The following is a 14,775-nucleotide window of genomic DNA, read 5'->3' as shown; positions in this document are numbered from 1 at the left end:
GCTCTCCACTCCTTGCACGCACACGCATGCACGCACGCACACACACACACACACACACACACACACACACACACACACACACACACACACACACACACTCCACCTCTGGCATGCCCACCCACCATCTCCCCCTTCTCCTCCGCTATGCTCTCATCTCCGGCTGTGCTAATCCACCAGCCAAGTCAGGAACTCAGTTACCCATCTGGCCGAGCATGACTCCAGCTGGGAGGAGAGAGGGATGTGGAGGGCTGGAGGGAAAAAGTGGAGAAATGATGAGAGGGGTAGATTGAGGAAGACGGATGGGGTGGGGGGGGTATTGTAAGGGAAGAGAAATGAGGGAGGATCTATTTACACAAGTTAGTGCTTTATAGTGAAGGAGGAAGAGAAAGACAGAAGAACAAAGAGAATTAAGCATCTGCAAAACACAAAGAGCAGTGGAAGCTGCTGGAATGCCACAAGGCAAAAACAGGACGACCTCTTCTTTAGCTCTCTCGAAAGAAAAAAGTATTGATCCTATTGTCTCCTTGTAGAGAAAGGGGATTATCCATTCTAGCAGGTTGGAATGAGAGCTACCACTGAGCTCTGTCATGACTTATATAGTCTGATCCCAGTGTGCAGTGAAGTAGCCTCTAGCCATGGCCTTCATCTCCGACCCTGACTCTTGTGGAGCCACCTGGCTGGTAAACAACGACCCATGACCTTCGTTATAGATGGATCTGCACAGAAACAGGTTCATTATAAATCAAAAAGGATAGCAGCAAAGGATATTGTCAGTGGCACAAGCCTCTGAAGCTACATCCATATTTATACTTCCCATGTTTTTATCGCTGCATTATCACATTTGTCACTGTTGTTTCTCATGATCCTGTGTTAATACACAATATTTTATACTGCTGAAGTGCACTCAAAGATCAATTTCCACTAAGATGGAGAATAAAGTTGAATTGTATTATCACCAATAAGACACTAGCCAAACTACATTGGTAATACAAGAAATTACATCAGATTTGCATACTATAAAGTACTTATAACTGATTAGAATTATCTGCAATCTCATTTCAAAAAAGGAGTAGCTGTACAGAACAGAATAAAACTGAATTAAACTCAACTAGAAGTAAACTCAGTCAACCTTCACAAAAGCTTCACCGGGATGAAGGTCAGCTCTTGGTTTCAGATGATGTTACTCCACTCCATATCATAGAGTATGTGCAAATCTCAGTTTGAACTGTGTTCTCTCCTTTCTCCAAAACCACTCATCGCTGTCTAGTGAAGCAATAAGAAGACTGCAAAACACTTTGCTTCTAAAGGACATTTGGAAGGTAGTTGGGAGGAATGAGTACATGATGAACCGCTGTAAAAGCCACACAAGAGACACACTCCCAGCCAAAGAGATGGAATCAAACCACTACATCAAACCATCAATCAAACACTAACAGCACGCAGCATGAGGCTAACCAAAGTTGTAGTGTGTGTGTGTGTGTATGTGTATGTGTGTGTGTGTGTGTGTGTGGTGTGTGTGTGTGTGTGTGTGGTGTGTGTGTGTGCGCGCATGTGTTTCTATGGGAGGGTCAGGGATAAGGAGCAAGGGGAGAAGTGTGGATAAAATAAACTCCACTGTGAACACAATTACACTCACACTTGCATAAACACATTACAAATGACTTGAAGTTGTAAGATAAAATATGTACTTACAAACATTACCAGTGTTGTCAAAACTGTTGAGCACTTCATTAACTCTAAGAGGCCCCAGGCTATCCCTGAGAGACAGAGAATATAAATGATAATACAGCATCTGAGTGAATACTATGTTGTGAAACAAGACTGAGAATCTTAATCATTCATATATCATTTAAACTTAAAGCTTTGCCACCAAAAGGAAAGTATCAAAGGGCGAGAAAGGATTTAACATTTCATGTATTTACAAATCCCTACATGAATGATTTACAGACGATGTGTTTGACTGAATTAAATTTGTCAAACATTTGTTACTTTAGAAAATATATAAACAATTATTTCTGTAAATCAATGACTCTCTTCAGCTTCAAGTTTAAACATGTTTCCAAACACCTTTCCTCCTACGTCCATGTCTAAACTGTCGTAAAAAAGTTGCATTTTAACAGCATTTCAATCACTATATTTCAACCACAAATTCTTGACACCCTTTGGTAATGTTGTAGCAGCATGACAGTGTATAAACCGGAACCTGCTCAGCTCTGATATTTACCCAACTAGTGTGTGCTCTGGTATCATGTCATTGCCCCTTGTGTGGTGCACTGTCACCATGCTTTATCTGTGCCAGCATGAAACTAGAGTCTTGTGTGAGTCCATTCAAGTGTGTGTACCTGAGTAAGGCACTGTACTCTGGAAAGTAGACACTTCTGTACTCCACCCACTGGTCATCTGAGGTATCACTAGAGTCTTGTGTCACAAGCCTCATCCTGCTGAAAAGGTCAAACGTGGCGAACCTGCGAACGGATGCCTGTTTGACCTCTGGACTGTCCACCTGCTTCTGACGCAACACCTGTGAGAGTTGAGAGGGGAAATAAAGGGATGAATTCTAATCTCGATAAAAGAGCACAGCCTTTAACTGCTAGATGTTCTCATAAGATGTGCTACTTTTCAGTTAAACACACAAAAGGTCCCTCCAGAAGGCTATAATATGAAGTGGAGGTGAAAGATGTTGTCAACAAATTTTATATTTCTCATTTTAATGGGCATGTTTGGTCTTCACTTGATGTCCAAATAAAGTTCAAAGAACAAAAAAGTTCAAAATTTAAAGAGTTAATTTTACCAAAAGTTAAATAGACATTTGTCTGTGTTGTTGTAAAACTTAAACCAACTTAAACTAAAACTACATAACTGTAGAGTTAAACATAATGCACAGAACAAATCTGCATCTTTTATACTATATACTATATATACTCTCTCTCTATCTCTCTCTGTATATATACATATATACACACATACACACAGAGTTTATTACTGTGCCAGTATGAATAAGTGTAGAATGCAAGATGAGGCCACTGCAGGGAGCTTTTCTTGTCAGCCAAGTGTAACATCTGTTTAATGCCCATCTATGGGTAAAAAGTAAAAGCCCTACTTTTACAGCTGCTGCTCTTGTGTTTACAGGGTTCTTGTACATGGATAACTGATGGGTTTCTGTGGTCAGAGGAGAGACATAGATTCCAACTAGGAACAAGGTTAAAATGATCAGTTATACTGTAGTTATAGTATAAGTTATGTGTTGTACTATAAACTGTATAACTTCAGCTTTTGTTGAAGTAGCCTCTAGTTTTCCCTGGTATAGTCTGAATCAAAACGTTTGCATATTTTTTCATCATCAAATCTACTGCAGATAATGTAATGTAGAAGTCTCATGTAAGTCCCATTCAACATGACCTTGTAACATCTGATTTTATTCAGTGATTTGCCATGCCAAATAGGAGGCAGTCTAATTTGTTTTAAGGCAACAACAGGTCTTGGATTTAGCCAGAACTGAAAGAGACTGTTGACAGGGTGTGAATAATCTGTCAATCACATTTCAAGTCCTGAATCACACTTCAAGTCCTGTAATGCAACACAAAACGTATATTTGTCTGTATGAGTCATATTTTGCTGAATGAGTGTTAACATAAGCTGCTGTAACTGTCAAAGGAAAGATGATATCTGGTCTTGGATGCAATGTTAAAACAACCAGTTTTATAGATGTATTTTATTTCTATAACACTACTACTAACTAAAAACTCTGCTGGTTCAACACTGAACAGTATTGAAAGGATGAACCTATTAGCTGACTGGTTAAGGGGAAAAAAGATTCTAACGGAAATACAAAATCCAGAGATGTCAAACAACACATTTCACCCAGAACATTTAACGCATGTTAAAACGTGTCCGCAGAATAAGTCTAAAACCACGAGAGAGGTTTGCGCTTGCTCTTGAGGCTAACAGTACCTGTCTTAGTAGAGTCCACCTGGCTCGGGCGACATCAGTAGCACCACAAGTCCCAGCCCGGGAGGTGTGGGAATCAGCTGCGCAGGTGTCTTCATTAATATTTTTCCTCGAAGGCGAAGCCGGCTCGGTCTCTGCTGCAGCACCGGTGGAGTCCTTCTCCATTTTATCTTCGAAGTTATGGGCGAAAATAAATCTGTAAACAAGTGTACTGGCTGCAGAGTTGTCACAGTTATCGGTAGCGATGTGGCAATACAAAAATAAGGCTTTTTCTGTAAACTACACCAACGCAGAAATGATCGCAGACATGCCTTGACTATCATCACCTGTTACACCCACAATGGATGCATGCTACTTCCGTACACTTTTGGCATGCAAGACATAGCAATTGATTGTCGAAACGCTAGATGTTCAATGGTGGGCATAAGATTCCAATGGCGCTGTCACGGTCATTTCATTTAAACCGAAATTATGTCTGTTCACGTCGGCCTCCAAAATGTTATTACAAGTAGGAGATATTGGAAATTTCTGAGAGCAAAAATATCTCTTACTTGATGAAAAAAGATATAGGCATGTATACTAACAGTTCACGGAAGAGCTTATTATTACTTAAGGTAAGAGGAGTAGCAAATTTAAACTATTTATCTGGTGTGGATTGGATAGATGGAATACCAAACGGGCAAAGTGGACAACTGCCACAGGGCCCCAGACCATCGGGGGCAATAAGAGCCTCAGGTTTACTCCACAGAGTCGACACTGCACAGTCTACACACTCTACGTGTCTGAATTTGATTATTACAGCCTGGCATTGCTCACTACGTCATCAACAGCGGGCTTTATTTATCAAAACATGCACGTGCGAATTTCCTCGATTCTCTAAACGGTTCCTAATGGCTGAGTTGATTGGTCTATATAGAGAAATAATAAACACTACAGGTTGAAATTCAATGATTATTTGTCATGTGAAACGTGTTTACTGTTGTGAATATGGCCGATGGTTCCTGGCAGTGACAGTTAGCTACTTAAAACCATATAAACATACAGCTATCATCTGTTAATTTAGCTAACTGACCATTAGATCTTTGTAATGGCCGTTGTCTCTTCTCTGCTGTGTTCATCAGCTCGTTTTGTTGTTCGGTTTCGTTTACGACTTTTGGAGCTCGCTGCTTGCAAACGGATAACACGGCTCTCCTTGTCCTCCCAACGTTGTTACACGTCGGTAAGGGTGTTCAGTTAACGTTAAAGATGCTGTTTTCCCTCACCTTAGGCTTGGTGTAAGATTACTGACTGTTAAGCTATCTCGTCGATAACGTCAAGTCATTCATTATTTAAAAAAGGGTGTCTTTTCACTAGGCTGACAAAACTGGTTTTGTACGGGGCCACAGATAAGGACAAGGGGATGAAATTGAGCCCCTTTGGCTGTGGCTCACTGAACTAACACAGGAATAAACTACAGAGAATTGACATATACCTATTATTGTTACTCTTCACATATTACAGATCTAGTTTGGACATCAATAACAGTGAAATAACATCAACACACTAATTCACTGAGTGATTTACAAGCTACCATTCACTTATTTAGAGGTTCAGTGTCTCTCTACAAGGACACAAGAATCTTTACTGGAACAGCAATGGCCCTTGCAATTGGAGCCCATGTTTACAGTTTTAGTCTTTTCATAATTTATAAAGCTGTTTTATTTCAGGACACTTCAAACTCATCAGTTGATCATCTCAGCTCTGGACTTGAGAGGTACAAGGACTTGCAGAAGTTTTTCAACAGGAGACTGAAGGCAACATACCGCAGGTTCTCCAACATACCTGATCACTCAGTGGTAAGGCCTGCTTTAGTTTGAACCAATTCATTGCTATGATTTGAACTGTAATTGTGATTTTTTGCATAGAAACAGTATGATATAATGACCTTTGTACATTTGTTATACATTTCTGTGTTGGGGTGTTAACTTCAGGCATTTGTGAAGTTCCACATTATTTTAGTTCACTATGATTTCTCTTGTCATAGGTCTGTGGCCATCACCATGTGTATTTTGTTGAAGGTGATGGCATCTACAGAGTGGACAAGAGACAGGGTAAGCAGAGAGAATACTAATGCTAACTACTTTTTCCAATATAATCCCTAAACCCCACATCTGATGTTTAACTTTAGTCATGTTACCACTTTTTTGTGAATGGCTTAGTTTTCTCTCCCTGTTTGTAGGAGATCTGGAGCCAGAGCAGGTGTTAAATCTAGGACAAATCTCTGGAGGAGAGGAGAGGACAGCATTTAAGAATGGAGAGAGGAAGCAGAGGTTTCAGTGGACCGTTCAGAGAATACGTTTGTCCCCACAGGAGAAGCATCTTGCTGCCACACTAAAAACTACTCACATAGAAGAGCCAAGGTGAATCAAACAGAACAGAAATTACCCTTCTTTTGGCAGCAGTATTTTTTTTTCTTGTCAAATTTTAAGCTTTTAAAATGACTGAATTAAAAAATATGTAATTGTGCCATGACAATCCAGGTGTGTGGTTGTGAGGCTTCAAAGAAGAACTTCTCCTCCTTTGGATACCCAACACATCATTCTCACATTGGACAAAGTCTTCAGCTTTGGTATGTTTTAAATAGTTAGTTAGCACTTGTATGTATGTATGTATGTATATATATATATATATCAGTAGCAATAGCAGTAGTATTGCACAGGCTAATATAAAATTATATTTTCTATGTCTGCATTGCTAAAGAGTGGGCCACAGATGAGGTCCTGTTTTACACAACTCTTGAGGGTCTACGTTGCAGCAGAGTGTTTCGTCTGGACCTAACCTCCAGCAGAAGCAGGATAACCTCTGTGTTTGAGGAAACACGGCCTGAGTAAGTGTAGTGTAAGTAATGTAACATCTAAGCTGTCTCTGCTCCCACACGGCCTCTAATTGAAACACCACATCTCCCCAGTGTGTTTGTGGAGGTTGTCCTTTCCAGGGACCGACAGATACTGAGCATCAACTGCAACACCAGGACCAGTTCAGAGGTGCTCCTAATTGATACAGCAACACCCACTTTAGAACCTCTCCTGGTTCAGCCACGGCAGCTGGACCTCCTGTACCACGTTGAGCACTGGAGAAGGAGGTTGATCATACTAACTAATGCAGGGCCTGGACAGGAATATCAGGTACAGTTTGCACAATACATATATAAACACAACCTCTTTATAGGCTGCATACATTTAATAGAAATAAGATGGAATCAGTGTTCACAGTTGCACTTAATTGCACTTTATAACCAGAGAAACCTGCGTACATTGTCTTATCATATGACCAACAAAACAAAACTGCTCTGCCCATATCACACATTACCAATGGGTGTCTGTTCTACATCTGCAATTGTGCTCAAGCTGAGGGTTGGCTGGTCAGGATGAAAGTTGTTGCATTACATAAACACACAGAAATGTACATGTAGGATACATACTGTAGCTGAAGTTGGTCCCTGATTGCAACTTGATTCTGCTGTGGTAACTTAAGTATTACATAGGAAAAGATGCAAATAAATGTTCTATGTTTTACTTACTACTACTACTATACTTACTTACTATACTTATATTTTTATTTTCTCAAGTGAGGATTTATCCCTCTGTATGCTCACTAGGTGGTACAAGCCCCTCTCTCAGAGCCATCCATGGTCTCCTGGGTCTCACTGTTTGCCCCTGGCCCTGGCACTGCAATCAAGGACATGGATGTGGTTGGAGACCACTGTGTGTTGACTGTAAGAACACCAGCTGATGAACTTGTCCTGACCGTGGTCCCACTGACCCATCCCAAGAAAGCATATACTGTACAGGTCAGTGTGTCAGAAAACTCTTGGAATTCCTATTTCTTTATTTTAATGTTGCTTCTTTTTTGTAGTTATGTTTTTTATTATTATGTTTTACTCTTTTGTATTCATCTCTTATACTCTTATATTTCTACGCACATTACCAAGCTCCCCCCCTGGGCTTGTGCCATTGAGACCAAGAAACCAGGCTTGGCAGAGCAACGTGAAGTGTTAGAATTCCTGATCTCATCTCCAGTCCACCCACCGGTGCCCCATTGCCTGTACCCCGAGGATGGGCTCCTTTTATCAGGAGATGGGTCCTCCCTAGAGAACCAGGGCAATTATACCACCACGCGCTTAAAGGCCTGCAGCCAAGTGAGAACACTTGACATATAAGACACACACACACACACACACACACACACTGACACAGTATCAGCAGGGAGGTAAGCATTTTGTATCAAGATTCAAGTGTCCACTGATAACGCCCTTTTGGCAACTACCTACCAGAGACAGGAGTGCTCAACAGTACACACTCATGATGACATTTGCAAAACAAGATCATTGTCGGGATCATTTAACACTTAGTATCATCTACCCATCACAGTCCATAGTCTCTGCCTGTCCTCTACAGGATGGTACCTTGGTGCCAGTGACACTGTTTCATGCAGTACCTGAGGAGGGTTTGAGACAGGCGCCACTGCTGGCCCATGTCTACGGAGCTTATGGCAGAGATCTCCACATGGAGTTCTGCCCAGACAAAAGGCTGCTGCTGGAGCAGGGCTGGGCTCTGGCCTACTGCCACATCAGGTAGCGTATCACCTCTCCAGCAGCCTAAAACTTACTTAATTGACTCAGCAGTTTATTTGCCGATGCAAGACTTGCTTTATGTAAGTAATATTGAGTGCGTATCGATGAAGCTGATGTATTGATGTTAAAGTGAAGCTGTCCTTTACCTTTATACCTCTCAGAGGTGGAGGAGAGCGGGGTCTGTCCTGGCAAAGACAGGCCCGTGAAGAGGGGAAGCAAAAAGGAGTGGAGGACCTTCAAGCCTGTCTCCAACACCTATTCTCCTTAGGATTCTCCTCTCCTTCACTCACTGCTCTTACAGCCCACAGTGCCGGGGCTGTGCCAGTGGGAGCACTGTGCAACAAACACCCACACATGATGCGGGCTGTCACACTGCAGGTAAGATGTTAAATCACTGCAGATTTGCGTGTTTGTTTGCACGTTTTTTGGAGTGCATCACTTTTAGTGTTATTCTGTGTCCAAATGACAAGAATATTGAGGACAGTGTCATCCTCAAGGGCACTTTAACTTAGAGTATATTTACCAACTTGTTAGGGTTAAATATAGATTCTAAAAAACACCACATGAGCTGACACACATCTCAAGTCATGTCTTTTCCTGGTTTCAGGCTCCATTTCTGGATGTGTTGGGAACAATGGAGGATCCCAGCCTGCCTCTAACTTTGGAGGATAGAGAGGAATGGGGGGACCCCATAGGGAACCCAAAACACAGACTCACCATCACCTCCTACTGTCCCCTTTGCAACATTACTCCTCAGGTATGGAGGGGAAGTTAAAAAATGTAGCTGTAGTTTTTTGTGCATTGGCTTGAGAGAACTATGTCATCCTTATGTGTTACGACTTACACCAGTAATTTCAGTTACTGAGTTTGCTGCCTACTTTAAATGTCCCCATCTTAGTGAATGAAGGATTGTGACTTGTGATTTTTGAAGGATCTCAACTGTAATGAAGATTTTTTTGCATTCTGACATTCAGTCCGACTTTGGTTACCATGTATTTTTACTCTAATTAAATTTGCCCTGCTTTGTGAATTGGCATGCAATACTCGATAAGTCGACAGTTAATTCAGGCTATGCTGAAAACCCATTTTAAATTCCCATGGCCCTCATTTTGTTCCACAGCCAGAATATGAATAGCACTGGGTCAATTAATGGTTTTCAGGCTTTATCTGAAATCTATCCAACATAAAACCAGAAGCTCTGCTTATATAGTCCCATGTCCTACTGACAGCTAATTTGAAAGTACACCTAAAGCACCAAGACGTTGATTTTAGGAGACACTGAGGACTATCATTAATTAATAACTTTTGCTAAGTACTCTAATAAAACTAGGTTGTGTGTATGTGTGTGTGTGTTTTTGTGCTTGTGTGAGAAAGCGCTACCCATCGATGCTGCTGACAGCCTACAGCAGTGATGCCAGGGTTCCTTTGGCAGGTGTCCTCAAGTACACTGAACAGCTAAAGAAAGCCATTCATACATACTTGACCACAAATCCAAAGTCAGGTATGTACACACACACACACACATTCACATTCACTCTCTCTCTCTCTCTTTCTTTCACACTCACATACTATCAATCACTTGTTCATCATGTAGATGCATATGTGTGCACCCATGTATGTTATTGCACAAAGTCTCAACATTGAAACCAGTTACCGGTTTTAATGCCGTGGTTGATGGTGGTGTTTGTTTGAGCTCATCTTTATGTGGGGGGTTGTTTGTCTGTTGGTGCATTCCAGCATAGATTTTCCACTTGTTCCACTTTCTTTTAGGCATAATTTCTGCATCATCAGAGGTTTTAGTAGTTCAGGGTCAAGTCCCAATAGTAGTGTCAGTGTGCATGTCTTAAGAGGCAGCAGTAACAGATGTATAGCTGTCTGTCTGGGGAAAGTGCTATCAGAATTTTAAGTTCATGACCAAAGTGTAGCATAGGTCACCTTGTAGTATAGTATGTGTGTCTGTCTGTGTCTGTGTGTTGTGTCTGTGTGTGTGTGTGTCTGTGTGTGTGTCAGCTAATTGCTCTCATTCCCCCCAAGACGGGCTCTTTCTCCCTCTCACTCATAATCTGCCTTCACCACATTGGTGGTACTCCTCTTTACATCCCTCTTTCTCTTGCACTGCTTTTACTCTTCTTGTTTCAAATGCACACATTATCTCTCTATTTCACCCTCTCTCACTTGTCTGTTGTTCATACACACATACACCAGGCAGCTTAAGTGTCTATGTGTGTGTGTGTGTGTGTGTGTGTGTGTGTGTCTCCCTAATCTGTCTCTCTCTGTTCTCCGGAGTCTTTGATAAAGTGCTGATGGCATAGACACATGCAGGCGGGTGGGCAGGCCCATTAGCATGGTAAAGAGATAGTGTATCAGAGCAAGAGATTAGACGCCACAGACTGGGAGCTGTCAAGGTCAAGACCGCACTTGTGAAACAGCCAGTACCACAGAGACAGGGAGGGGGGATAATATGGAGGAGGTAGAGAGGAGGGAGGGCAATATCAGATTGGAGCAAGAATGAATGAAAGGAGAATAAAGATAGAGTCAGAAGAGGGAGAAAGAGAGAGAGAGAGATAAGATTTGGGGCAACTGGACAGAGGGAGAAGGGGAGCAGAGAAAGTGGACATACAATAAGAAGACAAATGTTTGAGAGGAGGTTTTAAATATTAGAGATCTTCTTCTCTCCCAGTCTGCCTCTGACCCCCCGTCTCTTTGTCTCCCTCTTTCTTTTAGAATGTGAACCAGCACCAAACATAGTTCTGAATATCCAACCTGGAGCAAATCACCTCGGACCAGAGGACTTTGAGCTGATGCTGGAGGAGGTAATTCACTCTTAAAGGGAACTGGAAAAGTTTGAGTCTGTAAAGTTGAGCTTTTTACATGTGTTTCGAAACACATCCCTTTTACCTCTAGCCACGTGGATAAAAATGTAATTTTAACCAAGATTTTGAGTATTACAATTGCTGTGGTTTATTATTGCAGTGATTACAAGTCATTTGTAATAAACAGTAGTCAAATCTGATCTAAGCACGATCTGTCGAAGGAATCCTCAGTAGGTACCATGTTATACATTTTGAATTTAAAATGTAGCCCAATTCTTTCCTCTCATTGAGAACAAAAACATCAGTTGATGGCTGCAGACTGAGAAATTTGACCTCTTGTCTTTTCTCCCCAATACAGGAAGCCCTCAACCTAGGATTTCTGTACACCGAGCTGAGCCTGGACCCTCCTCGGGCTCAACGCAAGAGGAAGAGATAGCATGGCTATCAAGAGGTGGTCTAGCATCAAATGACAATGATCCAGTGAGAAAGAGAGGACATCAACAGTGAAGACTGAAATCTGCAATGGACCACTTTATCATATGACAGATGCCTTACAGAGGAGATGCCAAAGAATGTTTATGATTTGACTGTTACTGTGATACTGTAATAGCTGAATGCCATCATCCATTCATGTCAGCATTTATAAAGTATGTCCATGGCCCCCAAATAGCAGGCCTTCTCAGAGATATAGCACTGTTTGGGGTGGCTGGGATGAAACCGAGTGGGGGAGGAGTACTGAATCACCAGACCCTCTCCCACCTCTGTCAGGATACGAGACTTTTGCAACACCTTTCCATCGTTGACTTGGTTTGTGCTCATAAGCACCTTCAGCTCATCTGGCAACTCAGGAATAGAGGAGAGGTCTGTGACGGCAGATTTATCACCAAAGTTAAGCACCATGAGGAAAGCTCGGTCAAGCCCATCAAGCTCTCTGAGGTAAGAGAAGACACCGGGATCAGCGTGGACGTAGCAGAACCACCCACGGTGAAGGGGGAGCTCTGACTCACGCAAGGTGTTCAGGAAACGGTACTGAGCCAGAACAGAACCTTCATCTTTCTTCTGGACCTAGAAGAGAAAGAGTTACAAGGGTATAATGCAAGCAAGCTCAGGCCAGATGTTCCTCCCAAATTGAACCATACTAAAAGAGTTCTCTACCTCCACATTGACAGTTCTATAGTCCGGGTGTACAGGCAGCCATGTGATGTTGGTTTTGTTGTTAAAGCCTGCGTTCATGTCATCACTCCACTGCATTGGAGATCGCTGAGGGTCTCGACTGGCACTCTGCGGTGAAAGGACAGCAGTAATTTTGGCACTTAGGCTTCTTCAGACAATGTGCAATTTGACAATGAATATACAGGAATACGCTTTAATGCATGTACATTCAGTTGCCAGTTTATTAGGTACGCCAAGATAAAACTAATCCAGTCTAAAATTCATCAATCTGCCAATAAAACCTATTTATTTATTGTCCACACACATTTTGTCCTGTTTTGTAATGTCATCAGTTAACCTGGTCATTTTTTACACTGCACTTGTCCAAGATGTTACAGTATTTAATGTATAGTATTTAAATGTGTGTTTTCAGTGTGTGCACAGTACTGACTGCATTATATTTGCCAGCAGGGTCTTGTATCTGACTGTCTGTGACATTAATGTTTTCCATGCCGATCTCCTCGCCATAGTAGGTGGTGGGCGTGCCTGGAAGGGTCAGCAGCAGCATGTTGATGACACGGATATAGGTGTGACCAGAGCTGGAGGCAATTCGAGGCTTGTCATGGTTTCCAACCTGACAGCAGTGGAGGCAGGAGAAATACATAAAGAGGGTGAAGAGGTGAGAGAGGTAAGTTGGGAAGGAAAAGTGCAGGGTTGAGGTCATGGGAGTTAAAGTGACTGGCTGAGACGGAGAGACACTATGGTCTTAGACTGTAACAAAGGAGTAAATGATGCTGCAGCTAACATAAAGCAGTTCACAATGCATTTCCGTCTTTGTGCCAGTGTCCTCTGAGGAGCGGGTCAGTGTCGCTCATATTGGATTTAATGGTAGTATTGAACATGTTGAGCAATTTGCACCCTGTATAACAAATAATAATACATAAACTACCCTGTGATCAAGGGAGAAAATGGAGGAGAAACACCAGACAATAAATAATTGAAACTAATCTGAGAGTCTCAGCATCTACATCAAGGTTAACAATATGTGCCACACCTCAGACAGAGCGATCCCTGATTTGATCTTGTGATTTTTACGATTATGATGGAGAACAAAAGATCAACCCTGATGGGCCGTAAAGTCCTTAAAAGACAGATTTCAGGGCATTATCCCCATGTGGAAATCCTGTTTTTAAAGGAGTAAAACAAATACATAAATGTGACTGTGCTGACTCACCACCCAGTTGGCCCACTGTCCCTTAGGCATGTTGGCCATCCAGAGGTGGACCAGATGTTGAACCCACAAGCCACTGGTGTTCTGAGGCAGGTCCAGCAGGTAAAAATTAAAGGGGAAGTCACTTTCCTTAACCAGCGGGGTGCTGTAGTACATCATGGTCTTGTCCACCTCGTGGTAATCGTACGACTCCGTCACCATGAACCTGCAGTGCAGCAAGAACTTATGTTTTCTATGATAACATGCAAACTGATCCTCAGCCAAAGTTGGCAACTCATCCTTCTGAACTCTGCTGAATTCTTTCAGACAGAATGCAGGATGGTTGGCATATCATATCACAGTCATTTAACCTTACATCCTTTTGTCAAACAGGTTTATTAATTCCATATTATAATAGAAATTTGTAGTTTGTAATATTTTTTAGATAATCTGGACTTCATATCAATACAGCAAGATTTTAATATTATCTTGGATATTATACTACTTTAATACTTTACTCAACCTCATCATCACCATATTCATAGTTGGGTCAAGCATAATTTTTTTCCTAAGAAAGCATAACATGCAAATGAAAGTTTTCATTATGGGATGTTTATGTCATTATCATGTGTATGAGTGAGAGTGAGCGTAGGTAAGAACATTACCAGTCTCAGTTATTACTGACATTACTGTATGTAACAGTTCACACACCTGTATCTGCCAGGCTCACGACTGTAGATATCCATCTCTGCCCTCCATTCCCTCAGCAGGTCATGTAGCCCCAGCTGACTGGTGGTGTAGTCATGGTGAAGGTCCCACTCTGACGTTACTAACTCCTGGAGTGAAAGGAATATAAGGAAATGTGAGGTAATGTGGCTATTATTAATTTTCTGCCCTCCTGGATGGTAGCTTAAATGTCACAGTCAGGTTATATCTTTCGGTTAATGCAGGGGAGTAGTGGTTCATTCATAAGAAAGTTTTCTCCCTGAGATCATCAACTCCAGCACATTAGCAGAGATCAACAGCATTTTTCCTCTGCC

General features: G+C 41.9%; 4 protein-coding genes across 5 annotated transcripts in view; 1 reads left to right on the top strand and 3 right to left on the bottom strand.

The window, feature by feature from the left end:
• The window catches only part of LOC108896222 (neutral and basic amino acid transport protein rBAT), a 35,718-nt gene that overhangs the window by 15,201 nt on the left and 5,742 nt on the right, over positions 1–14,775 (bottom strand).
• LOC108897401 (calmodulin-lysine N-methyltransferase) lies at positions 308–4,312 on the bottom strand. The gene is made up of 4 exons (XM_018697000.2): positions 3,952–4,312; positions 2,343–2,521; positions 1,693–1,757; positions 308–716 (listed from the first exon to the last, which is right to left on the bottom strand). Exons 1-4 carry the CDS (start codon positions 4,111–4,113, stop codon positions 643–645), a joined length of 480 nt encoding a protein of 159 aa, XP_018552516.1. The 5' UTR covers positions 4,114–4,312; the 3' UTR covers positions 308–642.
• LOC108897424 (prolyl endopeptidase like) lies at positions 4,775–11,870 on the top strand. 2 transcript variants are annotated; one of them, XM_018697035.2, is made up of 16 exons: positions 4,824–4,884; positions 5,070–5,167; positions 5,655–5,783; positions 5,972–6,038; positions 6,167–6,347; positions 6,468–6,556; positions 6,688–6,814; positions 6,896–7,112; positions 7,586–7,777; positions 7,919–8,125; positions 8,385–8,560; positions 8,722–8,938; positions 9,168–9,317; positions 9,935–10,061; positions 11,285–11,373; positions 11,732–11,870. In XM_018697035.2, the coding sequence occupies exons 1-16, from the start codon at positions 4,839–4,841 to the stop codon at positions 11,807–11,809; spliced, it is 2,190 nt and encodes a 729-aa protein (XP_018552551.1). In that variant the 5' UTR covers positions 4,824–4,838; the 3' UTR covers positions 11,810–11,870. The 2 variants fall into 2 exon arrangements, with proteins under 2 accessions (XP_050932876.1, XP_018552551.1); XM_051076919.1 differs by lacking the exons at positions 11,285–11,373; positions 11,732–11,870 and having other exon boundaries at positions 4,775–4,884; positions 9,891–10,011.
• LOC127143436 (neutral and basic amino acid transport protein rBAT) lies at positions 11,497–12,897 on the bottom strand. The gene is made up of 2 exons (XM_051076921.1): positions 12,529–12,897; positions 11,497–12,438 (listed from the first exon to the last, which is right to left on the bottom strand). Exons 1-2 carry the CDS (start codon positions 12,622–12,624, stop codon positions 12,007–12,009), a joined length of 528 nt encoding a protein of 175 aa, XP_050932878.1. The 5' UTR covers positions 12,625–12,897; the 3' UTR covers positions 11,497–12,006.

This window comes from Lates calcarifer, linkage group LG16_LG22 (assembly GCF_001640805.2).
Source record: "Lates calcarifer isolate ASB-BC8 linkage group LG16_LG22, TLL_Latcal_v3, whole genome shotgun sequence".
Taxonomy (NCBI): domain Eukaryota; kingdom Metazoa; phylum Chordata; class Actinopteri; family Centropomidae; genus Lates; species Lates calcarifer.
This window is presented reverse-complemented; position numbering and strand designations above follow the sequence as displayed.